We start from the raw sequence: 23,615 nt of genomic DNA, 5'->3' as shown, positions 1-23,615 counted from the left end.
TGAATAAAAATATTGACATTTTATTTCAAGACATTAACAATGTTTGGCAACAATTCTGGAGGGTCAGGATTCTCGTTTGGGTCAAACACGGCACAGAAGCCCGCGTTGACGTTCGGGGGCACCCAGAACAACGCGTCTACGGGTTCGCAGCCGGCCGCGGGAGGCGGGCTTTTTGGAGGCAACAACCCTGCCTCGACGGGCTCGACGGGGCTTTTTGGCAACAACTCGGGCAATTCCACAGGATTGACCTCGAACACCTCGAATTCAGGCGGTCTGTTTGGCCAGAACAACTCGACTGCTTCTAAACCCGGCTTTTCGTTTGGAAACACTAATCAATCAAACACAACAGGATCTACAGGATCCACGGGATTCTCCTTTGGCGCCAACCCAAACACTCAGAATACAGCACAGACAGGTCAGCAACCGGCAGCGGCATCGGGAGGTCTTTTTGGAGCGAACAACACTGCAGGCCAGACGTCTAATACCGGTTTCTCGTTTGGAGGAGCAAACAACAACACTAACTCGAACACTTCGACTGGGTTGTTTGGTAACAAGCCAGGCGGACTTTTTGGACAGTCTTCTACCACAAACACGCAGCCAGGTCTTTTTGGCTCTGGATCGAACCAACAGTCGACATCGGGCGGTCTATTTGGATCTAATCAGCAAACCAACTCTGGAGGACTGTTTGGATCTAATCAGCAGTCCAACACTGGAGGACTATTTGGGTCCAACCAACAAAACAACACTGGGGGATTGTTTGGACAGCAAAACAACAACAATACAGGAACTTCAGGTGGTCTTTTTGGAAACCAACAGCAGAACAACACTGCACAGTCCCAAGTTCCTCCATTAAACCCAATAACCAAAGTGAGCGATCTTCCTGAAGCTTTTCAGAAAGAACTGGAGCAGCTGGACCAATACATCCAGACCCAGGTTGCTATTGCGGAGAGACTGAAAAACGACGAAGACGTGCACAAAGAACTTATCAGCAGCATACCAAGAGACATTGATTTCTTGGAAAAGCGGTACTTTTCTACAAACCAAGCACTCAACAGCGATCTCGAGTTTGTTGGGGGGTTCAAAAACAAAACGCTCGAGAGTTTCGACAATTGGGTCGAGAAACTCATCAAGGTGTATCTACAGCTCACGAACCCAATGCTTCTTGGAGTTTCTTCCAATTCTGATCAAACTAAAAGTACAGACGGCACTATCACCCAGATCATTGGTGTGAATGGAATAAGGACTGCGGGATCTATTCAGTCTCAACAGGGAAACTCTCAACAGCAATTGGAGAAGGATTCCCATGTCAATGTGCCCCAAATCCTTAATTCCTATTATCTCTCTAAAATTGAAGAGTTCAGACAGAACATCGACAAATACCAGCTGGTTTTGCAGGAGGTGGAGAACTCTGTCAACGACCTGGACAGAAGCTCTTTGAGCGGCGGGCCATCGGGCGCGTACGGACTGGAGACCATTGTGAGCACGCTGAAGGAGGAGTTCAAGCTGTTTGTGGAGCTGGCCAACGAGTTCGCCGAGGTCCACCACCAGGTGAAGCGTCTGGACGACGGATCAATATAGATGTACATTAAGTATGCGGATGTATCGAAAATGCAATGCGTAGAAATTATTTCTTGATCTTTCCTGACGAGATCTTGTCTTTGGATTTGGCCTTGGTTTTAGACTTCTTAGATTTATCCTTTGACTTGATGGACTTTTCTTTCTTACCTTTCTTTTCCTTCTTTTCCTTCTTCTTTGACTTTCCTTTCTTGCCCTTCTTTTTCTTCTCCCCCAAATCAAAGATCATCAGCTGGCCGTCCTGCTCCTCTTTCTGCTGCTTCTGCTGCTCCCCTTTGATGCTTCCTTCAAGCACTCCACCCTTCACAAACATTCTGTAAAGCTGCGACTGACTCTTGTTGAACTGCCTGATGGACTCCTCGTCCTGTGCAAACGTCACGCTGCCGTTGTCGCTGCTCACATCCAGAGACTTGAGCTGCCCGTCAAACATCTTTTCCCACCAGGCCTCCGCCTGAGAGCTCCCGTGGCCAATTCCGTACGCATTCTTCTTGTGCTTGACAAGAATCGGCTTCTTCAAAGCCCCCTTCCGAAAAGCCTCTCCCTCGATCCAGCCATAGCTCTTCAGATACTGCCGTGGATCCATTTCAAGACTAACCAATTTTTTTTTTCCAAATATTTTTTTATCTTAATATTTTCGAAGCTTACATAATCTGATCAAGATCCTCATCAACGGTAGCAGCATCGGGGAACCCGAAATCCAGAATCTCGATGTAGGTGCGGTCGTTCTTCTGAACAGCAGCAATGCACCGGCGGAAGTCAGACTTCACTTGCCAAACCTGGCCGTCCACGTCGTCAAGCAAATCTCTGATGAACTTACCGGTCTGTGTATCCCACATCTTCACCATTCCATTGGAGCCGGAGATAATGAAGTTGTCGTTGTGTTGGATACACGTGATGGCACCGCTGTGGCCACGCAAAACGTGTTTCACGTCTCCCGTGTTAGGATCCCAGATTCTCACCGTCGAGTCTGCCGCAGCAGACACCAATGCGTTCTCGGAAAGAGTGATCAGTCCAACAAGGTTCTGGTGGCCTTCCAAGATGGCGGTTGTCTCGCCAGTGTTCAGATCCCAGATCCGCACAGTGTTGTCGGCAGAACCCGTTACACACCGGTTTTTCTTCACGTCCAAGACACAGCTGTAAATCTTGTCGGTGTGACCAGAAAGCACCCATTTGCAGTCTCCAGTACGGAGGTCCCAGACACGGGCATTGGTATCGTAACTTCCGTTCAACAGGACGTTGGCGAACCCACAAACGGCGCGAATAGGTCCGTTGTGGCCACGCAGAACCTTCACCAAATACTTGTTGAAGTTCTCATCCAGATCGACTGGCTCGTCTGGCAGCTTGTCGTCCTCTCCAGTGATTGGTAGTCGCCAGACATAAAGAGTCGAATCTCTAGAGCCAGTCACCACCAGTGGAGTCTTGGGGAACATGATCGGGTTTCCTTCGTCATCGACTCCAATCTGCTTAGGTTCCAGGATGTCCAGACATCTCACAGTAGAGGTGTGACCACGGAAAATATGGGTACACTTTCCCTGCTTGATATTCCAGATCCGCACCGTACGGTCTGTGGCTCCTGTAGCCAGGATGTTTCCCAGGTATTTCATTGCCCACACTCCTCCTGTATGGCCAGAGAGCACAGATCTAAGCTTACCGGTGTTTGTATCGTAGATGGTGATGGTATGATCGTCGGAACCAGCAACTATCTTTTCGTCGTCGAACTGCAGACATGTAATTACATTGGGGCCCTGCCCTGGCAAAGTAATACGACGAGGCTGGAAGCTGGGATCTCTCCATCTTTTGCCGACCGCAAGTCGGCGTCTGTACATCAATTTAGTGAGTTGGCAACTGTTGAGACCTTGGTGGATATTTTTCATCCAGTTGTATTCACCATCAAACTCTTCGGCACTGGTCATGAATCCGTCTCGGAAAAGCAAGTCTTTCCAGAAATCGTAGCTCTCCATGGCAATCTTTTGCCAGCTTTTGCAAATTTCAGAGGTTTTCGATAGCGACACATAGTCGAGATAGCCAAAGATCTTCATGGTGATTTCGGATGGCAACAACGTGACCAAATCTTTCCTGAGCGAGCTCCGTATGAGGTCCTGGAACGTGGACAATGCTGTTCTATCGGTTTTTTGAAGCAGGGACCAGAGAATATGGTTGATTTCAGAGGAGCCACTAGGAAGCATGCTGATCATCTGGGTAATGAGCTTGACCAGCTCTGCTTTTTGCTCAACAGTTTGAACGGGTTGGCTTTCGGAGGCGTACTCGTCCAGCTCCTGCACGTTGCCAGATTGTATCGGGGACGCGCTAGGCGAGGGAAGTGGCAATTGCTGGAGCTCGTCGCTGAAGTTGGACGAGGTGTTGATGACGTAGTTTGATGGCGTTGACAATTTCGTGGTATCTGAGCTTCCTGCAGACGACGCCGTAGGAGAGGTCATGGAAGGAGTGCCGACCGGGATGTTGTCGACAAGTCTCTTTTTGTTCGGAGGACTCGAGCCTGTTTTGTTGACGATAATCTTTCCGTCGACAGAGAGATCCGTCATTTCGGAGTCGGCAGACTCTATCACAAACCCTCCTGTATTGAGGCGTTTTCTGGAAGTTCGGGAGTCGGTGTCGTTGTCATGCGCGGTGTCCGTTCGAAGTTCAGTTGCGTGGTCGAGTGCTTCACGCGAGTCGGGTAGAACCGAGCTCAGGTTGATATTAGACAGCGGGAATCTGATAGAGTTGACACACGGACCTTTTGAAACCGAGTTTGGACTGGTTTGGTCGGGAGAAGCCATGTTTTCGGACAACTTAGTGGGAACTTGCTGTATTGTTGTTAATATATAATTTCCGGTTATTATGGAGTCAAGAGAGTCGGAAACAATCAGATTTTATGTGTGTTACTTGGGCGTGTAGAAATGTATGAGACACGATAATCCAAAACGTATTAATTTTCAAACTGATACTATCCCTTCCACTTCAAAACAACATAACTATCTAATTTTTTTTACCCGTGTGCGGGCAGAAATTTTGTAGCAGATTTAGTAAAATTCCGCGTAGGGCGGCCATTGGGGCCGGTTTCATTTTTGTTTGTGCTTCTTCAGGCGCTGCTGGATCTTGTCGAACTCGGAATCGTCCAGGTCGTACTCGGAAGGCTTTGAGCGTTTTGTTTTGGATTTCGTGGCTTTTGTCGGTTGAGAGTATTTGGCTATCAGATCGTCAAAAGTGTGCGATTTTTTCGACTGTATAAGTTGTCGGAGCGAGTCCTCAGAACCGTCCAGTTTGTGTTTGTTTTTCTCGTTGATCTCTTTAAGAGCCTCTTCTGCCTCGTCGCTTTCGTTCCTCAACTTCCGTGCCAGCTTCTTCTTCTCAGAGACCCGATTCTTCACGTATTTCTGCCATCTTTTGTAATCCTGCAAATCGCCGGCTTCAACCATCTGGTTCACCAATTTGTACATTCGGGCCTCTTCTGAGTCCCCGAACTCCAAATGCGGGATTGTCTCAAACAGCTTGAGAAAATCTCCTTGGTAGTAGATCATTGTCTCTAAAACATCCTCGTATTCCTCGTGAGACTCCTGATAGCTCTCTTTATCTTTCTGGATCAGCTCAGAAGTGACTTTCACGTCAGAGTTCCGCATCTCCTGGAAAAACGAGTACCAGTCGAAATCATCGTCATCGGGAACACTTTCGTCCAGATTCCCTGTTCTGTCGTACCGTTCGCGTCTTTTCTGGTCACCCAGAACTTGGTAACTAAACTGGATCTTCTCAAACTTGGTTTTATACTTGACCTGATCTTTCTCCGACAACTTGTCGGGATGGTACTTCAAACAGAGCTTGTAGTAGGCCTTCTTGATAGCCGGAGGAGCATCGTTTTGCTCGCACCCCAATTCCTTGTATGGATCGATGTCTGGGAACGGAACGGTCATTAAGATAAATAAATGCTATAAAATTCGCGTCGCTATAAATTCTGGTAGTTTTTAGTCTCCTGCGACAGCATGTTTTTATGGTCCGCGGGGTTGGCCGCAGACTCGTAGAGCGTGACCACCGGATCTTTGGTCAATGGAGTGAACTCTCCGCGTAACTCGACTGAGTAAAGTTTCAGCACCTCGTCGTCGTCGTCTGCCCAGTTATTCTGGAAGAAAATAGATAACGAGGTCACTCCAGTAAGCAGTCTACGAGGCAGATAATGTTCCACAAACGTGTCCTCGGCAACAAACTCCTCGGGTAGATCGTCATCGAACTCGACACCGATTTGCGGGTGTTCAATCTCGTGTGTAGCCTTGGTTGTACCCACAGAGTCAAAGTCCAAAGACGGCTGGTTCTTGTACAATTTGATGGTGCGCGGACAATGGTTTGGGTGGCGAGCGGTTCGGAGAATGATTGAATACAGTTTGACCGAGCCTTGGAACGGAATGTGCAGAATAAACTGATTGTCTGCGTCTGATCTGATCTCAGGGATCAATTGGTATTTAGTCGTTTGGGTTTTGAACAGTTTGGCCAGGTCTTGGGGCGAATTTTCAATGTTCAATGCGGAAACCTGCGTTGTTAGCACGTCCGAGTTCAACGACTGCGACTCGTTCGTGGGAATTGGCGCAACGCCGTGGGAATGCTGATGGTGACAAGACATGAAATAAACTAGCCAGGAAAAAAAATTAGGTTGGAATTATGGACAAGGCTGTTTCTACACAGCTTGAAAACGTGCCGAATTTGCACGAGACACAGGTCCGCAAAAACGATCATCTTAAGGAGAAATTGTCGGAGATTCTGGACAAATGCAATGAAACACCAACAAACTGGGTATTTTGGGCTGAAAACGAGAGTATCCAGAAACTACTCACTGTGGTAGAAATAGTTAAAAGAAAACACCCTAATCACTCACAGTTTAACCAACTACTCTACAAACAGTACCAGAAACAACTTTCGGAACAAGAACAGGCACTGGAGATCCAAAAGCCGTCCAAAATGCCGATCCTCTACATATACTTGCACATAGTCCCGGAACCAGTACAATCGTCAAATCAGCTGGACCAGCTGGACCATCTGGGCTCACTCAAGTCCAGTCTGATCGCCGCTGGCTGGTCGTACCAATCGAATTGATGTCAATATCGCATTATCGAAATGTATATTTTTGTCTATACCTGTATTTCCTCTATTCTTGAGACTCGGAAGAAGGAGCAGAAGAAGATGCTTCAATACGGAATTTGTCAACACTCAGATCACCTGGGAAAGTACCGTTGCTTCTTTGATCGTCCCATTCTTCGACCCACGAGGTTGGACACAACGATTGGAAAGTAGACCAAAACACCTTACATGGAGCAAAGTCTTCTCCCTTCAAAGCAACACACTTGTGGTAGTCCAAGTAAGATTGGTAGCAATGCTTGGTTTGGTTTTGTTGAGGGAATCTGGCGTCGAAGCCTGGGGTCTGGAGCTTGTATTGTGATTCACTCATGATGCGTTGTATTTACTGACTGTATAGGGTGATTTTAAGAAAAAATTTCCAGCCTGCCTACCACCGGGGACTTTCGCGAAGAGTTGAGCTACTCGCGGCGGGTTGTATTTTCACCATTTTTTATTGGACACAAACCGGCTTACGTAATGAACTGAATTAGGAGAGAAAAAAAACATACCGGTTTAGTGCGACATCAAAAATTGTTGTATGTCGAGGTCTTCCATCAGTGCCTTTGCTGCTCTGAGCACTGTTGATGATGACGACGACGAGTTGATCAGGTACGAGCAGTCTGATGAGGAGACCCAGACGGCTGTTGCGGACGTTGGACAGCAGGAGGTGCCTGTTGCGCAGCCGTATGTGCCAGCCGTTTCTGCAGCGACCAATGCTTCTGTGGTGATCAATTGCTCCAGGTTTACTCCTACGGCTCAGAATGTCATTTATGGATCGGATTATGTGATTGTTGGGCTGAATGCCGGGGAGTTTCTCATGGTTAAGGGACAATATAGCCTGAAAATTCAGCGAGGAGCAGTCCAGATAGACTCTGTGCTTTATCACTCGAGTCAGGAACCGATACAGATCCACGCATTACCGATTTCGAGCATTCCGATAATCTCTGCGGCCCAGGTCACCGACCACAGTTTGGTGGAAGACACCATCAGCCCCGAAAACGAGCATCTATTCAGCTCTGAGTACAAATCTGTGGTTAGAATCGATAATGTTTTCGACGGCTTGGAGAAGCTCGGTCTTCTCTATCCGCAGTTGAAGAATATCCATCCTAATAGAGAGGACAACGACGAGTTTGTTGGCTCGGAGTTTGAAAAATCATTTTACAGCTACTCATTCCGACTATTACATACACCGAGCAACAATCTTGGAACATACATCAACAAGGACTGGAAATCGGCATTGAATGGACTGGTCGAAGACGCAGAAGCTAGCCAGAGCATACGAGTTTTGGTTATTGGAGGTAAAAATACTGGCAAGTCCACATTTCTACGACTTTTACTTGATCAGATCCTTTCTAGAGAACTCGGAATCACAAAGCTTTTGGACATTGACCCAGGACAGCCTGAATACTCTCTTCCAGATAGCATTTCACTGACATCACACGAAAACCCAATTCATGGTGTCTATTTCCCGTTCACCCGCAAAACCACTACGGAGGCTCGGTTTATTGGATTCAACAGTCCACAGCGACAACCGTTGCAGTACATTTCACAGCTAAAGCAACTGGCAGAGCAGGTCAACATGGACTCGGACTTGCTGCTAATCAATTCCCCTGGATGGATCAAAGGGTTTGGCATAGAGATTCTTAAGGAACTCACTGCAACCGTCAATCCTACGCATCTTGTATACCTTTCACATGGTCGCGACGACGATAACGAACTTCTCAACAGTCTGAAGTACGAGAAACTGGTGTTCGTTCCTGCATTTACCTCGCGTGGATACGACATTGTGCGTTACTCGCCCACACAGATACGCAACTTTAGATTTCTGTCATATTTCCACTACAACTACCAAGAGAAACGGTTTGATTTTGAGCCGTTGCTTGCCAAGTCACCGTACAAGGTGAGCTACATCGACACAGGTAAAAGGGACAAGATTCTGAGCTTTTCGGGACTGACAGGGGTGTTTTTCCTGGATTCGGCAAACATCAACCAGCAGGACCTAATTGAGTGTCTGGAAACCCAGATCGTGGCCATTTTCGAGCTCGAGTACGACGAGTTCCAGAATTACTACGACGAGATGAGCGCACGGGGACAGATCGACTCTTTGGAGCCATACCCCAACCTGTTCCGTGGCTCTTTAGACCCTGCTACCGCGATTTTCCGCGGCCTGGCCTTGATCCACTCCATCGACACAGAAAATAAGTTCATCAACCTGTACACACCGATCAAGATCTCCAACCTTGTGGCGTCGCTGGCTGCCAACGAAACAAAGCTGATTCTGGCCAAAGGGCGGTCTGAGATGCCATGGGAAGAGATTGTGCCGAAAATGGTGTCCAAATCTAGACTGCCGTACGTCTCCTATACGAGTTCCGGCAAGGGAGCGAAGTCCGTCAATGTCAGACGCAATATCCAGCGCAAGAAATAGCATTACCGACTATCTATATAATAATATGTGTGGCCACCAAAATTCGTTCGATTTCCTAATTGAGTTGTAAGCGAGCATCTTGATTTTTTTTTAATCAAGTTTAATTTTCCATCTTATCCAAATGCACACGGCGGAATATCTTCCTGAACAACCAACCGAGATCTCCTCGATCTTGCAAGGTGGATACAACCACCCGCTGCTTCGTTCGTGGCAGCACGAGAGACAGCTCACCAAGGACATGTTCATTTTTCCGCTCTTTGTCAGCGACAAGGAAAACGAGGAAGAACCAATTCCTTCTCTTCCGAACATCAAGAGATTCGGCGTCAACAAGCTGATTCCATACGTTGGTGGTCTGGTGAAAAAAGGTCTCAAGGCAGTCATTTTGTTTGGTGTCCCTTTGAAAGAAGGTGTCAAGGATCCTGTTGGAACTGCCGCAGACGATCCAAACGGCCCTGTGATCATGGCAATCAAGGCCCTCAGAGCAGCCTTCCCTGAACTGTACATTATGTGCGATGTTTGTCTTTGCGAGTTCACGTCGCACGGCCACTGTGGTGTCTTGTACGAGGACGGCTCCATCAACACAAGACTCTCTGTCCGCAGATTGGCTGCCGTGGCCGTCAACTATGCCAAAGCAGGCGCAAACTCGGTCGCTCCTTCCGACATGGTGGATGGCCGTGTGAAAGCCATCAAACAGGGTCTGGTCGACGCCGGCCTGGCCCACAAGACGTTTGTCATGTCGTACTCCGCCAAATTTAGTGGAAACCTTTACGGACCTTTCAGAGACGCAGCCTGCTCGAGTCCTGGTCAGGGTGATAGAAAATGCTACCAGCTTCCTTCTGGAGGAAAAGGTCTGGCCAGAAGAGCTCTGCTCAGAGACATCTCTGAAGGTGCTGACGGTATATTGGTGAAACCATCTACCTTCTACCTCGATATTGTCAAGGAGGCAAGCGCCATCTGTCAGGACTATCCTGTTGGTTGCTACCATGTCAGTGGAGAATATGCCATGTTGCACGCCGCAGCAGAGAAAGGAGTGGTTGACCTGAAAACCATTGCCTTTGAAGCCCACTATGGGTTCCTCAGAGCCGGAGCCCGGATCATCATCTCTTATTTCACGCCAGAGTTCCTTGAATGGCTTGATGAACCTGTTCCAATGTAACTAATTAAGAGGCCTTGTAAATAAATGTCAGCTATGCAGGAAGTAGTGCGGGTTGTTGTTCGTGTTGTTCGTCTTGAGCCGGCTGTTGTTCTTGCGGAGTTTCGATTTCCGGAAGCGGGTTCGTGACGGCATCTGGAAGTTTCGTGGAGACATCCTGTTTCGATCTCTCCTGTTGTTCTAGTTGCTCCAGTTCAAGATCGACCTCGTCCTCCAAACTCTTGGACATCAGTTCTCCCAAACGGTCGCTCAGCTCCTCTTGGTACCTGATTCCCTCCTCCGAGTCGTCCATGATCTTATCGACCTTCTCCATGCTCATTTCTTTGTTCAACTGTTTCAGAACCTGGTTTCCCTGTTCTATTCCATAAATGAAATCCTTCTCGATCAGCTTGAATTCTATGGTGTTGATCAGCTCTTCAAGAGTATCTGCCTGTTTTCCAACAGTCTCCAACAGATTCTGCTGATACTTCTTCTTTCTTAGTGCCAAAACAGCCCGCTTGCGGTTGTTCTGTCTAACACTCTGCTTGGCAATCTGTGTCTCTCTATCAATGATGGTTTGAATTCTCAACGACGATTTGTGCAGCTTGTCTCTCTGCAATTTAAGCTGCAAAATCGCCTTGTCCTGAGACGTAATTTTGGGCCCCGCAGACGCCGTGTTGCCCATCAGGAAGAAATAATAGATAAGTCTGCAAACAATAAAAAATAATTTGGAAAAAAAAATATATCCAATGGCCAAGGGAAAAGTCCATAAAAACGGACCTCTCCAGCGGGAGATGGACGACAAGGTCTACAGCCACGTGATGAACCTTTTGGAAGAAGAAACACAAAAAATGAAAGCAAAGGGTGTCACCAACGGACCGCTCACTATGGCTCTTGCCAAGGATCTCACATTAATTCAAATATTCGAGTATGTCAAGACCAAAGACCGTTCGTTTAGCAGAACCAAGGATGATCATCTTAGATACTCTATAGACCGTGTGCTGAAGTTGGCAATCGAAGATGAGGAGGAAGAGATGAAAAGTATGGGAATAAACCCTGACACTCTGTCAAAGGAAGACGATGAGGAACGGGACGATTTGATGGAGGTTAAAGACACAAACCAGGCAAACAAAAGTATAGTGAGTCTTTGGAAAACGACGGATCAACAAGAACCGGCTGTTGAAACGGGAGAAAAAGAGGAGAAGAGCTCGAAGAAACGGTCTAAGGAAAGCTCCAAAAGTGCCAAAAGAACAAAAGTTAGCAAAGACAGAACCCCTCCAACTTGTACGTTGAGCGATCTCGGTGGACTCGACGATGTGGTTGCACAGCTCATGGAGGTTGTGGGGATGCCGATTCTCCACCCTGAGATCTACATGGCTACTGGAATAGAGCCACCTAGGGGTGTTTTATTGCATGGTCCACCAGGTTGCGGAAAAACCACTATTGCCAACGCTCTGGCGGGCGAGCTCCAAGTGCCGTTCATTCCTATCAGCGCTCCGTCAGTGGTGAGCGGGATGTCGGGAGAGAGTGAGAAGAAAGTGCGAGAGATTTTTGACGAAGCCAAACAGTTGGCACCATGTTTGGTGTTTTTTGACGAGATCGATGCCATCACCCCGAAAAGAGACGGTGGTGCTCAGCGTGAAATGGAAAGGAGAATTGTCGCTCAACTTCTTACCTCCATGGACGAGTTATCGCTGGAGAAAACGGACGGTAAGCCAGTCATTATCATTGGAGCCACTAATAGACCTGATTCTCTCGACACGGCTCTTAGAAGAGCAGGGAGATTCGATAGAGAAATTTGCATTAACGTTCCAAACGAACAGTCACGGCTCAAAATCCTTGAAAGCATGGTCAGGGACCTCAAGTTCAGCGGAGATCTTCAATTGATGTCGATTGCCAAGATGACTCCGGGATTTGTGGGTGCGGACCTAAAGGCCCTGGTCACCGCAGCTGGAATTGCTGCTATCAAGCGGATTTTCACGTCGATGAGCGAGGAGGAGGAGCAAAGACTTCTTTTGGAAGGAGTTCAATTGCAGCAGGAAGAGGATAAGGAGGACGGAATGGAACTGGACGAGAACCCAGAGAAGAGTCTTGAGGATAGCAATAGAAACCCACAGTTCAACAAACTGTCCATCATCCAGAAGTTCTTGATCAAGCACCCGTCAGCCCTCACGCCGGAACAACTGAGCTCGCTTTGCATCGAACATCAGGACTTTGTGTGTGCTCTACCCCAGATCCAGCCTTCGGCCAAAAGAGAAGGATTTGCAACCATCCCCGATGTCACCTGGTCCAACGTTGGTGCACTGTCCAAAGTGCGTGTGGAACTCCACATGGCCATTGTGCAGCCTATCAAGCGTCCAGAGATTTATGAGAAGGTCGGTATCACTGCTCCTGCCGGTGTCTTGATGTGGGGGCCACCTGGATGCGGTAAGACGCTTCTTGCCAAAGCCGTTGCCAACGAGTCCAAGGCGAACTTCATCTCCGTCAAGGGACCAGAACTTCTCAACAAGTACGTTGGTGAGTCTGAACGGGCTGTCCGTCAGGTGTTCACCAGAGCAAGAGCATCTGTTCCATGCATCATATTCTTTGACGAGCTGGACGCACTAGTTCCTAAGAGAGAGTCCTCGCTTAGTGAATCGAGTTCCAGAGTGGTGAACACCTTACTGACCGAGCTGGACGGACTGAACGATAGAAAAGGAATCTTTGTCATAGGAGCTACCAACAGACCCGACATGATTGATCCTGCCATGTTGAGACCAGGAAGACTGGACAAGACGCTTTACATTGAGCTTCCAAGTGCTGCTGAAAGACTAGAGATTTTGACGACACTGATACACTCGAACGGTACACCGTTGGACAATACCGTTGACCTGGCGACCGTGGCCCACGACGAGCGGTGCAGAAACTTCTCGGGAGCAGATCTTTCGTCGTTGGTTCGTGAGGCCGGTGTTATCTCGCTGAAACGCAAGTTCTTTACGGGAATAGGTGTTGGAGATGAGTCTATTGAAGAAGTTCTAGTTAGTGATGACGTGGTTGTCACGGGACACGATTTCGAGAAAGCACTCGACAGCGTCAAACCTTCCGTGAGCGACAAGGACCGCCTAAAGTATGAACGTTTGAACCAGCGAATGGGATGGAGCCAAGCCAACGTCGTGGAGCCAGAAAAATAGACTCACTCGGTCTTGAAGACTGGTCCTGGCATTTCTGTATAATTTTGATCATACAAGGAGTCTCTCACTTGCAGGCCCTTGTACTTTAAAGAGGTGATATCCACCATGTCCTCGTTCAGTTGGCTGATCGAGGTGACACCCAGTAGTTGCATGTCTCTGATCATCTCCTTCTTGAGGATCTGGATAGCTTTTTGAACACCTGGTTCACCGTAACTGGCCAAGGAGTACAGGAATGGTCTTCCGAGACCAACACCCGAGGCTCCCAAACAGAGAGCTTTGATGATGTCGGAACCTCTTCTGATTCCTCCGTCGATGAACAACTCAAAGTTCTTATCGAGTCCTTTCTCTTTGAGGAGCTGCTTACTCTCGGCCAGGATCTCGATTGTAGGCATAGCAAAGTCCAACTGACGACCACCGTGGCTGGAGATCAAAGCACCAGCCAAACCGGCCTCGGCCGCCTTAAGCACGTCGTTCTTGTTGAGCACTCCTTTTAGAACAATTGGCAAGTCTGTGGATTCTTTAATTTTTTTGATGTGATCCCAAGTGACTGTGAAATATTTCGCGTCTTGGGCAGCATACCCTTCAACATCGCTGGCAGAGTCCGGATCGAGACTTGCTCTGATCTTGAAGTCCTTCTCACGGTTACCGAGAGCGGCCAGGTCGACGTTGATAAACACGGCACGGACGCTAGGCAGGTCTTTTTTCAGCTGTTCGAGGAACTGTGGAGCCTCATCGAACTGCTTCTGGGTGTAGAAATGTAATTGGTAGAAGTTCTGCTGGCTTGGAAGGACACCAGCGCCGTACTCGGCGACAGGGAACGACAGTTGGAACGGAACAAGATGGATGATGTTTTCAAGGCCAGCAGCGTTTCTCAAAGCTCTTTCGGCAAGAGGATTGGCTGAAGGAGACCCTGCAAAAGCGGTGATGTAGAAAGGTGCGGACACTTTGGTGCCGAGCATTTCTGTTTCCAAAGAGCACTCACTAACGTCCATCAAACATTGAGGTCTAAAGAAAATCCGGCCGTAAGCATAATGGTTTTCTCTCAACGAGATCTCGTCATCGGAACCAGTAGAGTAGTAGCCCCAGATTCCGTATGGTAGCACTTTCTTGGCAATGGTTTCGAAATCCGTGAGCGAGAATATCGACGAGAGAGGAGGTTTATTAGCAATTGCCTCTTGGCGTTCTCTTTCTCTCTTCTCTTCGAGATCCTCGTCGTCGTCCTCCTCGTCATCAAGGAAGACAATGCGTTTTTTTCTTCTGGTGTCGTTGAAGACAGGTTTCGAGTACGTGGCCAGCAGAGTGGTCCCGAGGGCTACTCCGGAGACCGGAACGGCCCATCTCAATACGGTGGCTCTATAGTGACGACTGAATGCTCTGGAAAACATAAGAAAAATAAAAGATGTGGTGGAAAGAAAGATCTCGGGGAGAGTTATATTTTTCACTTATCTTATCCGAGTTTCCCAATCGGGTAATTGCGCTCTAATGCCATTTGAGGACGAAGCCGTAAGCGACGAATTGGGTGGAGTGTTGGGAGTTCTGTACAGCACGGAACGCAACTTGTCCACCAGACAGCTGTCCAGCACAAAGTGGTCGGTTCTGCTGTTAGTATGACGTTTATCAAATTCGGCGGATGTACAGAGTGGTAAAAGTACTTACAGTAATATTAGCAGGATCACGAGGTTGAGAACAAAGCTGACAATCAGGATCCAAAACAGCGTTTGAGTCGCATAGATGACGTTGTCGACAAACTGGTCGGACATGCTGGCGCTTAAAGTGTTCGGGCGGGGGTAAAAAAGAAGGATCCACATAATTTACGCTGTGCCCCTAAATGTTTTCGCGGCGCGTTGGAAAACGCGAAATAATAAATATCCTGTCTACCACTTGTTGACATGAGCCAGCGGAATTTGGCCGCCACGGACCCGGCAGACGCCAAGGTGTCCTCCGACAGCTCTTCGGGAGATCAGTCGAACTCGGGAAACACGTCTGTTCCTGTTTCGTCAACGTCCTCGCCTGGATCGGTCAACAATCTGGCGTTGAACTTAAGCTCTAACGACCTTGAAGGGATGGACAGCGATGTTGAGAAGCTCTTGGAGTTGCTCAACGTTACAGAAATGAAACTGGATCTCAAGGAATCGATTCCTTCCTCCGAATTACAACTGCTCCTACAACTGGTGAGACAAACTGTGCTCCGAATAAACCTCAATAAAAACCTTGCAAAGTACCAATTGAGGAATAACATCGAGGAATACGCCACAGAGAGACAATTGTTAATGAAGAACCTGGCCAACGTGGAAAAGAACCTCCGCATACTGCAAAACGAGAATGAAATCATCAACATGAAGAACCTCAAGCTCATAAAGAGCTTGAAAACCATCAAACACGACAAGGTCAAGACGCTCAAGGCAGAGAACGCGCTCCTCCGCAAACAGATACAGGACCATTCAGGCCGAAGTCCAACCATCCTAGACGCTCTAGGACGGGTGGCGTCCCACGTGTTGCAAGAGGAGGGCGAGTAGCTCGCACCCTCTGCTTTGCGGTGTACGGATGTTCCTAGGAGAAGAACCAAATCCGTTTTTTCGCACAACTCGACTCACGTAACCCCATATATAAATATAACTGGCATGGATAACCTGGTATTAGTTGCTGTTGTTGTGATTTTGGCCACCATTGTGGTCGGTAAGACGTTATTTTCGTCTTCGCAGACCATCGAGATCAATCCGGCCGTTGAGGACGGCGCCGTGGAAGAGCAGGAGTTCACGCCTCGTACGCTGTACAAGTACAACGGGTTTGATCTGGAGCAGATCTACATTGCTGTGAAGGGCAATGTGTACGACGTTTCCAAGTCGAGGCAATTCTACGGGCCAAGTGGGCCGTATTCGAATTTTGCCGGCCACGATGCTTCTCGTGGTTTGGCAAAGAACTCTTTTGAGGAGTGTAAGTTGACAATTTTTTACAATTACTAACGAAATAGCCATGGTGAGATCGTTTGGCGAGCCGATCGACGACCTGGAAGGGCTTACCGAAGCGGAGATCAAGGCATTGGACGGCTGGGAGCAGATGTTCCAGTCAAAATACCCCAAAGTTGGAGTGCTGGTTCCGGAAAAATAGATGGCTTGGCGTTGGAGGCTGTGAAGCAGCCGTGTTGCTCTTCGTGTATTTAATTGTCCATTAATTAATGGTAACGCAGTCTGTGATTTAATTTACCGTTTAAATTTTTCATGATTGCCTTGGACGACCTGACAATCAACAATTTGGGACTTGTCAACGTGATAACCGGCGAGTCTTTCTCGAAAGAGCAACTCGAGGAGTTCAAAGAGTCGGGCGAACTGGCCCAGTTCGCATACTTCAAAGAGGTGCCTGTTGGAGTCGTGGTAAGCAAGCCAGTCCAACCGGTCCACTCTAAATCGCCTGTGGGACTACTTATCGACGTTTGCAGTGTTTTACCCGCCTACAGCTCGAAATATGACGTTGAGCGCCAACTGCTGAGCCACATCGAGGAGATCACGAAAAAGAGACATCTGGATAGAGTGTACGTTGCAACAGAAAATCCAGCTCAATGGGAAGCCTTTGGATTCGCCGTCGAAGACCACACACAAGAACTGTACCGCGGACTCGAATTGGTGAAACAAGGCCGTACCCTTCTGAGAAAAGACCTGTCCAAATGATCCAATTACAGTAGGGGTCTATTGTTGTCCACCTGCATTTCGGCTTACATAAGCAATTTCAGTTCCAGCGATATATATAGTGGAGATTAATACTAGATTGAAACCGTAAGAAATCAGCAAACATGGTCGACTACGCCAATTGGTTGAAATCTGTGTCCGACGACACCAACATCGCACGTCTTTCTCTTGCAGGAACCCACAATTCTGCTGCGTGTCACACGGCTCTTCCTTCGGTGCAATGCCAGGGAGCTTCTGTGACAGAGCAGCTTGAGCACGGTGTTCGGTTCCTGGACGTTCGTCTTTCGAGAAACTTCATCACCACGCACGATGATGATGAGCATAAAAACGACTTGATTGTTATCCACGGCAACTTCCCGGTCAAATTACTCGGCTCTGTGAAATTGACCGAGTTGCTCGACGAGGTGTACAGCTTTGTCGACAAGCATCCGTCCGAGTTTGTGATTGTGTCTCTTAAGCAGGAAGGATCCGGCACCTGGGACAACCAGAACGACGAGTTTGCCAACGTGATCCGCGACAGATTCATTTCCAAGAACAAGGACAAGTGGTACCTGAACACCAACTTGCCAAACCTTAGAGACGTTAGAGGCAAGGTTGTTCTTTTCAGACGGTTTGGAGTTCAAAACGGCGACAAACAAAACTCCACCGGTATTCCTGCCTCCTCGTGGTCGTACAACACTACCGACGACGACAGAGGACTGTTCAGAGTGCAAGACTTCTGTGAGATCAAGTCCGAGGAAGATATCCCAAAGAAGGCAGAGTACGTCAAGAACCTGATCAACAACGCCAAGAGCTACAACAGCACCAACAACGACCCTAAATTGTTTGTGAACTTCTGCTCGGGCGCCAACTTCTTTGACCACGCGTGCTGGCCGGAACAGGTGACCGAAGGTCTGATTGGAGCCAACCTTGACGAGACGTACGGCAAAGGATGCGGTATTGTGATTTTGGACTACAGCGAGAAAAACGACTGGAAGCTTGTCAAGAAGCTTATTGACCAGAACTTCTAAGTACCTTTAACGATCTAGTCTATACGGCGTGTAACGAGGTGATAAGCAGCAGTAACCAGCAGTGGAGTATTTGTGCCAGAAAAATTAAAAATTCAAAAAAATACGTCACAGACAGGATTCGAACCTGCGCATGCAGAGCACACCGCCTTAGCAGGGCGGCTCCTTAACCACTCGGACACTGTAACAATCTATGAAAAATTTCAAATTTTGAGCTTATAACGCTGGCACGAAACACAACCAACCTACAACTGCCCCAGTCTACACGGTCTACGAGACTGTTGGACCTCATAATTGCAACCGTACCATAAGATAGGGCCGCACTCAATCAGATCCGTTTGATCTGGCCCCTTACTGTATTCACAGTATCCAGCTCAAGATCACCCAATTGTCGAGTAACCGAGCGAGGCACGGGGCGCACTGTTCGATGTCAAGTAGTGCAATTAATCGTTATATTTCATCCCAACTGTACATCTTCGGCCTTGTAGTTATCCAAGACTATTCGGTAAATGAAGTTTGGCGAAAAGCCGCCAATATTGGTGATGTAGATGTCAATGTGCTCTGGAACAACGTAGTCAAATAGCGGGTTGGTGACCTCGCATTTGCCGACAAGATCGCTGTCCTCATACGGCAGCACTCTTCCCGAGTTGCCGACCTCGATCAATGAGTCTCTATCGAAGGGGTATGTTGGAGAAAACTTGTACAGACCGGCCACGGCGAAAACAGGAGTTCTGTGTTCTTTGGCGCACTCGCAAACGGTAGCCACTCCTGCTGCGGTCACACAGCCGCCGTTGGCAAACACAGACCGTGCGCCAATGAGCACCTTGCCGACTCGCGACATGACTGCAAACACGCTCGAGTCTGGAATGATGACGGTCTCGATGTTCATCTTGGCCAGTTTCTCGGCAAACTTGTGACATTCCTGGATATCGTTGGGGTACGACTCGGTGATCAGCACGGTGAACTTCCGTTTCAGGCTGGCCTTGAGCAAGAAGTTCAGCACCGTCTGCGAACCGGGCGTAGGAGTCAACAGCACCTCGTTCTCGTGGATGAGATCCACCGTCATCAACTCGATGTTTTCGTGCACAGAAGCAATCTCGTCTATTAGTTCGCGAATTCCCTGGATTACCACCGATCTCAGGTCCTGGTTTGGCTGTTTGGTGAGCTGGTTGGATGGATTTTTGTTGGTCTGGGTCGTGGAGAGCAGCTGGAACATCGACGTGTTATATGGAGCGTTATTGGCCATGTCGGTGGCCGTGGTTTCGCTCACCTCGTCTCTGATGATCGCCAGAACACGTCTCACGATGTTTCCGGCGGCAAACTCGCGCGGCTGGGCCTCGATGAGCTTGGTGCCCACTCCTCTGATCAGCTCAATAAACTCGGCGGTGCTCGACCACCGGCCGCTCGAAATCACCCGCATCAAAAGCCGGCACGTCGCCGTGGCAACATTGTAGGACCCCGTCACCTGGCGGCGCTTGAGCTTCGAGATAAACGAGTCCACAAACACCTCGTACTTTTGCGCTGAGGACATGACTTATTCAATTGAACGACAAAAATTTTATATCGTCGCGCCGATCGGCTCTTGATATTATTCAGTATGAGTGTTGCTATCTTGGTTGTCTCTGACTCTGTTGCGAAAGGTAAATCGGAGGACAAAGTGGTGGGGGCGCTGAGTGCGAAGCTCGAAGACCTCAATCTGGCGTATTCTGACGTCGTTTCGGACGACAAGGCCCAAATCCAGTCGAAAGTGCTGGATTTCGTTAATAAGGGTGTTCAGCTCGTTCTCACTTGCGGTGGAACAGGATTCACCCAGCACGACATCACCCCAGAAGCAATTGAGCCTCTGCTCGAGAAAAAGGCCCCGGGACTCGTCCACGCGATGCTCTCGTTCTCGCTCAAGGTGACTCCGTTTGCGATGCTGGCCAGACCCGTGGCCGGCGTGCGTGGACAGACTCTCATCGTGACACTGCCGGGATCTCCCAAAGGCGCGACCGAGAACTTTGAGGCGATCCAGCCCGTTTTGAAACACGCGCTGCCGCAATTGGGCGTCGAGAGCGCAAGAGCTTTGCACAGCCACGGCCACAGCCACGGGCATCACCACGGGCATGGCCATGGGCATCTGGCAAAACACACGCTGACGCAGTCTGTGGTCACCAGAGACAGAGTGTCTCCGTACCCGGCTATTTCTGTGCCTGAAGCGTACGAGAAGATTGTACAGCACACGCCGCAACCGGAGATATTGGAGCTCAGTGTGCTTGATCCGCAGGTTGTTGGCTCCGTGGTTGCAGAAGATATTTATTCGAGTTTGGACGTGCCTAATTTCCGTGCCAGTATCGTTGACGGCTATGCTGTTGTGGCAGAAGATGGTCCGGGAACGTATCCGGTGGTGACTGTGTCGCATGCCAACAGAAACGAGAAAAAAGTGCTTGTTTCGGGCGAAATAGCAAGAATCACCACGGGAGCGCCGTTGCCTGACGGAGCCAACGCAGTGGTGATGGTGGAGGAGACAAAGCTGGTGCAGACCACAGACGATGGCAAGGAGGAGAAACTGGTGGAGATTCTGGCGCAGGATGTCAAATCTGGCGAGAATATCAGAGCCGTTGGCTCAGATACCAAAAAAGGAAGCCTGGTGCTTGCCAAGGGGTCCAGAATATCTGTTGGTGGAGGAGAGATTGGGGCATTGGCCAGTGTTGGCGTTAAATTGATCAAAGTGTACCGCAAACCAACGATTGGCGTTCTATCTACCGGCAACGAGCTACAGGATCTGAAAACAGAAAAAAGTCTTCACTACGGTGAAATTTACGACAGCAACCGGCCAACACTAATTTCCATGGTGGAGAACTCCGGATACAAGGTTGTTGATCTGGGAATAGCCGCAGATACAAAGAGCTCGCTCACGAGTATCATTCGAGACGCGTTTGACAAAAAACACATCGACTGCTTGATAACTACTGGTGGTGTTTCCATGGGAGAAATGGATCTTCTCAAACCGACAATCGAACACGACCTGGACGGAACAATTCATTTTGGCCGTGTCAGAATGAAGCCCGGCAAACCAACCACGTTCGCCACCATCGGGAACTCGAAAGTGGTGTTTGCTTTGCCCGGAAACCCGGCCTCATCGTCGGTCTGCTACCATTTGTTTGTGCTGCCCTCGTTGCTCAAATGGCAAGGTCTGAAACCAGTTCTTGGCCAGAAGTTGCCAACTGAGCCAATTGTTAAAGTGAAGCTGACATCGGAGCTCAGATTGGACCCGCAACGGCCAGAGTACCAAAGAGTCAGTATTCGCCAGGAAAACATGCACCTGGTGGCCTCTTCAACAGGATTCCAACGGAGCAGCAACATCGGATCGTTTAAGAACGCCAACGGACTTGTATGTCTTCCCTCAGCCAGCGATTTCGGCCAGCCCGTGCTGCAACAGGGCTCCGTCGCAGACGCTATTCTGATCGACCGTCTCCATCTTTGATTATGTAAGCACGCTTGTAGCACCAGGAAGAGAATTGGTAAATAATTTTGCTAAATAGGGGATTTTCGATAAAATCAAACAAAGACCAAGAGTACCGTCTTTTGGCGTGGTTATTATCCTACGATGAGCGAGGGTTCGGGGATAATGTCCGAGCGGGTTTTTGACGTAAGTGGTTTACCGCCAGAAAGTACACTAACAATCAGGAAACTTTGGTTCAGTTGAACAATTTGAAAATATCCGAGCTCAAGTCGATCTGTAGGTCGATTGGACTGGTTTTGTCGGGAAGAAAAGCCGAGATCGCGGGGAGAATCGAGCAGTATTTTGCAAGCGGCCGTTACCAGGGCGACCAGGTGCGATTACTGGCTGTTCGAGCGCTGATTATGAAGGCCTCTGTTGGTCAAGAATTACCACCGTACCAGAGTTTATATGCTCTTTTCCGAACGAACGCGCACACGATCCAGATTCCGAACCAGTACACTGCTCCAGAAGTGGTTCCCAAGCCTATTCCTGCGGTTGTGTTCAAAAAAAGCGAGTTTTACGTTCTCAAGCACCAGGTCCACGCGAGTGGATCGAATCCGCTGATTGCGCCACAGAAACAGAAGGACCGCGGTTCTTGTCGGTTCATCTTCCATCTGACGCCAGAGGAGAAAGAACTGTTGCAGAGCAGCGCGAATATGAAGCTGTCGCTGCTTTCTGGCACGCGAACTGCTGGAGAAAACGAACAGTACTTGGAGTTTCCACAACCCAACGAGATCACGATGAACGGGGTGCGGCTCAAACAGACGGGACGAGGCATCAAAGGACGGCCTGGGTCGGCCAAGCCCATAGATCTGATGGCCAACCTGCGGCTGAACGAGACAAATCGGCTGGAAGTTGTGTATGCGTTCACAAACACCGATTTCTGGCTATATCTATACATATTGGAGGAGATCCCGGCCTCGAGACTGGTGGACCAGATTCTGGGAAAGCAGCACATCTCGGTGCAGACGACGATAGAGGCCATCAAGGAGCGACACTTGGAGGACGACGACGATCTTGTGCAGACAGATAAGGAGGTGTTATCGCTGATGTGTCCGTGTTCGTTTATCAAGATGCGATATCCGTGCCGATCGATTAAGTGCGGACACATCCAGTGCTTTGACGCGTTGTCGTTTCTCCAACTTCAGCAGCAGGCACCGACGTGGCAGTGTCCTGTTTGCTCGAACCGGCTAAATCTGGACGATTTGGCTATTGACGATTATTTCCAGGCCATTGTGGAAAAAACCGGAGAAGACGATGAGGCTGTGGAGATTGACGAAGTGGGGAACTGGGCTGTGAAACAGGACGCGGAGCAGGAAGCTGAGCAGGGACCCGCCAGAGATTTGCGCGAGAAATCGCAAACACGCCAAGAAAGCGAGGCACCCGTGGCGGTGATCAGTCTCGAGAGCGACGAGAGCGACGTTGGAGAGCCGGGGGATCTTGGCAGAACTGACGGGGTGCCGGAAAAACACGAGCATCTTGCTTTTAAAACGGCTCTGGGCCGCGAAGCCGCTCAGACAACGCAGGAACCACCAACTTCGATGCCACAAAACGGTATCGATATCATCAGTTTGGACTCTGAGGACGAGATAGACGCTTCGGTGGATCAGCCGGTCCCCAATAATACGGCTAAACATGAGCTCTTGAACACGGCTACTGAAGTCGGGGCAGAGGGCCCATCATTGAAAACGCGACGTTTAGAGCCGGATACACACCACGAGAGCTCGGTTTCGGGAGTGTTGCAACCAGTCTCGCCAAAAGAGTCTAGCACGTTGCACCAACTGGAGTCTCAAAATGGCACTACAAACGGCGGCTCCCTGTTGGGGTTCAATTTGCCCCTGTAACATAATGTACGAACTAATAGGGCTATATCGGCATCCACAAAGGGGTGTGGTCTCTATAGACAGTGTAACTATTGCCGAAGAAAACCTGCAAGGTGGATTCCTCATAGGTGATTCGGCGCTTGAAAAATCGCCGAAGCATGACGTAAAATAGACACAAGCCAATAGGGTTGCAAAGCATCAGCTGGGACCCCAATG

The 23,615-nt window shown here is 48.9% G+C and overlaps 23 protein-coding genes across 23 annotated transcripts; 11 read left to right on the top strand and 12 right to left on the bottom strand.

Annotated features, from left to right (window-relative positions):
* Positions 1-20: 20 nt before the first annotated feature.
* On the bottom strand, positions 21-1,305 carry OGAPHI_002108 (uncharacterized protein; the record flags this gene model as incomplete). Its single annotated transcript, XM_046202943.1, has 3 exons — positions 21-328; positions 425-655; positions 1,200-1,305. 3 exons carry the CDS (start codon positions 1,303-1,305, stop codon positions 21-23), a joined length of 645 nt encoding a protein of 214 aa, XP_046062768.1.
* OGAPHI_002107 (uncharacterized protein) lies at positions 40-1,578 on the top strand (the record flags this gene model as incomplete). Its single annotated transcript, XM_046202941.1, has 1 exon — positions 40-1,578. One exon carries the CDS (start codon positions 40-42, stop codon positions 1,576-1,578), a length of 1,539 nt encoding a protein of 512 aa, XP_046062767.1.
* A 46-nt stretch (positions 1,579-1,624) lies between these two features.
* Positions 1,625-2,158, bottom strand: OGAPHI_002106 (uncharacterized protein; the record flags this gene model as incomplete). The annotated part of the gene is made up of 1 exon (XM_046202940.1): positions 1,625-2,158. One exon carries the CDS (start codon positions 2,156-2,158, stop codon positions 1,625-1,627), a length of 534 nt encoding a protein of 177 aa, XP_046062766.1.
* On the top strand, positions 1,854-3,953 carry OGAPHI_002105 (uncharacterized protein; the record flags this gene model as incomplete). The annotated part of the gene is made up of 4 exons (XM_046202939.1): positions 1,854-1,891; positions 2,216-2,938; positions 3,044-3,524; positions 3,597-3,953. 4 exons carry the CDS (start codon positions 1,854-1,856, stop codon positions 3,951-3,953), a joined length of 1,599 nt encoding a protein of 532 aa, XP_046062765.1.
* Positions 2,217-4,355, bottom strand: OGAPHI_002104 (uncharacterized protein; the record flags this gene model as incomplete). The annotated part of the gene is made up of 1 exon (XM_046202938.1): positions 2,217-4,355. One exon carries the CDS (start codon positions 4,353-4,355, stop codon positions 2,217-2,219), a length of 2,139 nt encoding a protein of 712 aa, XP_046062764.1.
* A 282-nt stretch (positions 4,356-4,637) lies between these two features.
* Positions 4,638-5,483, bottom strand: OGAPHI_002103 (uncharacterized protein; the record flags this gene model as incomplete). Its single annotated transcript, XM_046202937.1, has 1 exon — positions 4,638-5,483. One exon carries the CDS (start codon positions 5,481-5,483, stop codon positions 4,638-4,640), a length of 846 nt encoding a protein of 281 aa, XP_046062763.1.
* Positions 5,484-5,515: 32 nt separating this feature from the next.
* Positions 5,516-6,184, bottom strand: OGAPHI_002102 (uncharacterized protein; the record flags this gene model as incomplete). The annotated part of the gene is made up of 1 exon (XM_046202936.1): positions 5,516-6,184. The coding sequence occupies one exon, from the start codon at positions 6,182-6,184 to the stop codon at positions 5,516-5,518; it is 669 nt and encodes a 222-aa protein (XP_046062762.1).
* Positions 6,185-6,222: 38 nt separating this feature from the next.
* On the top strand, positions 6,223-6,997 carry OGAPHI_002101 (uncharacterized protein; the record flags this gene model as incomplete). The annotated part of the gene is made up of 2 exons (XM_046202935.1): positions 6,223-6,638; positions 6,718-6,997. The coding sequence occupies 2 exons, from the start codon at positions 6,223-6,225 to the stop codon at positions 6,995-6,997; spliced, it is 696 nt and encodes a 231-aa protein (XP_046062761.1).
* OGAPHI_002100 (uncharacterized protein) lies at positions 6,707-7,006 on the bottom strand (the record flags this gene model as incomplete). Its single annotated transcript, XM_046202934.1, has 1 exon — positions 6,707-7,006. One exon carries the CDS (start codon positions 7,004-7,006, stop codon positions 6,707-6,709), a length of 300 nt encoding a protein of 99 aa, XP_046062760.1.
* A 207-nt stretch (positions 7,007-7,213) lies between these two features.
* OGAPHI_002099 (uncharacterized protein) lies at positions 7,214-9,100 on the top strand (the record flags this gene model as incomplete). Its single annotated transcript, XM_046202933.1, has 1 exon — positions 7,214-9,100. One exon carries the CDS (start codon positions 7,214-7,216, stop codon positions 9,098-9,100), a length of 1,887 nt encoding a protein of 628 aa, XP_046062759.1.
* OGAPHI_002098 (uncharacterized protein) lies at positions 8,743-10,085 on the bottom strand (the record flags this gene model as incomplete). The annotated part of the gene is made up of 2 exons (XM_046202932.1): positions 8,743-9,030; positions 9,444-10,085. The coding sequence occupies 2 exons, from the start codon at positions 10,083-10,085 to the stop codon at positions 8,743-8,745; spliced, it is 930 nt and encodes a 309-aa protein (XP_046062758.1).
* Positions 9,222-10,256, top strand: OGAPHI_002097 (uncharacterized protein; the record flags this gene model as incomplete). Its single annotated transcript, XM_046202929.1, has 1 exon — positions 9,222-10,256. The coding sequence occupies one exon, from the start codon at positions 9,222-9,224 to the stop codon at positions 10,254-10,256; it is 1,035 nt and encodes a 344-aa protein (XP_046062757.1).
* Positions 10,257-10,287: 31 nt separating this feature from the next.
* OGAPHI_002096 (uncharacterized protein) lies at positions 10,288-10,917 on the bottom strand (the record flags this gene model as incomplete). Its single annotated transcript, XM_046202928.1, has 1 exon — positions 10,288-10,917. The coding sequence occupies one exon, from the start codon at positions 10,915-10,917 to the stop codon at positions 10,288-10,290; it is 630 nt and encodes a 209-aa protein (XP_046062756.1).
* Positions 10,918-10,981: 64 nt separating this feature from the next.
* Positions 10,982-13,402, top strand: OGAPHI_002095 (uncharacterized protein; the record flags this gene model as incomplete). Its single annotated transcript, XM_046202927.1, has 1 exon — positions 10,982-13,402. One exon carries the CDS (start codon positions 10,982-10,984, stop codon positions 13,400-13,402), a length of 2,421 nt encoding a protein of 806 aa, XP_046062755.1.
* A 2-nt stretch (positions 13,403-13,404) lies between these two features.
* On the bottom strand, positions 13,405-14,787 carry OGAPHI_002094 (uncharacterized protein; the record flags this gene model as incomplete). Its single annotated transcript, XM_046202926.1, has 1 exon — positions 13,405-14,787. One exon carries the CDS (start codon positions 14,785-14,787, stop codon positions 13,405-13,407), a length of 1,383 nt encoding a protein of 460 aa, XP_046062754.1.
* Positions 14,788-15,291: 504 nt separating this feature from the next.
* On the top strand, positions 15,292-15,918 carry OGAPHI_002092 (uncharacterized protein; the record flags this gene model as incomplete). Its single annotated transcript, XM_046202924.1, has 1 exon — positions 15,292-15,918. One exon carries the CDS (start codon positions 15,292-15,294, stop codon positions 15,916-15,918), a length of 627 nt encoding a protein of 208 aa, XP_046062752.1.
* Positions 15,363-15,710, bottom strand: OGAPHI_002093 (uncharacterized protein; the record flags this gene model as incomplete). The annotated part of the gene is made up of 1 exon (XM_046202925.1): positions 15,363-15,710. The coding sequence occupies one exon, from the start codon at positions 15,708-15,710 to the stop codon at positions 15,363-15,365; it is 348 nt and encodes a 115-aa protein (XP_046062753.1).
* Positions 15,919-16,023: 105 nt separating the features above from the next.
* Positions 16,024-16,365, top strand: OGAPHI_002091 (uncharacterized protein; the record flags this gene model as incomplete). Its single annotated transcript, XM_046202923.1, has 1 exon — positions 16,024-16,365. The coding sequence occupies one exon, from the start codon at positions 16,024-16,026 to the stop codon at positions 16,363-16,365; it is 342 nt and encodes a 113-aa protein (XP_046062751.1).
* A 209-nt stretch (positions 16,366-16,574) lies between these two features.
* OGAPHI_002088 (uncharacterized protein) lies at positions 16,575-19,623 on the bottom strand (the record flags this gene model as incomplete). The annotated part of the gene is made up of 4 exons (XM_046202920.1): positions 16,575-16,850; positions 17,161-17,377; positions 17,455-17,978; positions 18,565-19,623. The coding sequence occupies 4 exons, from the start codon at positions 19,621-19,623 to the stop codon at positions 16,575-16,577; spliced, it is 2,076 nt and encodes a 691-aa protein (XP_046062748.1).
* OGAPHI_002090 (uncharacterized protein) lies at positions 16,621-17,067 on the top strand (the record flags this gene model as incomplete). Its single annotated transcript, XM_046202922.1, has 1 exon — positions 16,621-17,067. One exon carries the CDS (start codon positions 16,621-16,623, stop codon positions 17,065-17,067), a length of 447 nt encoding a protein of 148 aa, XP_046062750.1.
* Positions 17,190-18,095, top strand: OGAPHI_002089 (uncharacterized protein; the record flags this gene model as incomplete). Its single annotated transcript, XM_046202921.1, has 1 exon — positions 17,190-18,095. One exon carries the CDS (start codon positions 17,190-17,192, stop codon positions 18,093-18,095), a length of 906 nt encoding a protein of 301 aa, XP_046062749.1.
* On the top strand, positions 19,142-23,571 carry OGAPHI_002086 (uncharacterized protein; the record flags this gene model as incomplete). The annotated part of the gene is made up of 4 exons (XM_046202917.1): positions 19,142-19,542; positions 19,689-21,465; positions 21,747-23,416; positions 23,484-23,571. 4 exons carry the CDS (start codon positions 19,142-19,144, stop codon positions 23,569-23,571), a joined length of 3,936 nt encoding a protein of 1,311 aa, XP_046062746.1.
* OGAPHI_002087 (uncharacterized protein) lies at positions 20,436-21,059 on the bottom strand (the record flags this gene model as incomplete). The annotated part of the gene is made up of 2 exons (XM_046202918.1): positions 20,436-20,829; positions 20,896-21,059. 2 exons carry the CDS (start codon positions 21,057-21,059, stop codon positions 20,436-20,438), a joined length of 558 nt encoding a protein of 185 aa, XP_046062747.1.
* Positions 23,572-23,615: the final 44 nt, after the last annotated feature.

Source organism: Ogataea philodendri (genome assembly GCF_020536065.1).
Source record: "Ogataea philodendri strain CBS6075 chromosome Unknown scaffold1, whole genome shotgun sequence".
Classification (NCBI taxonomy): Eukaryota; Fungi; Ascomycota; class Pichiomycetes; order Pichiales; family Pichiaceae; genus Ogataea; species Ogataea philodendri.
This window is presented reverse-complemented; position numbering and strand designations above follow the sequence as displayed.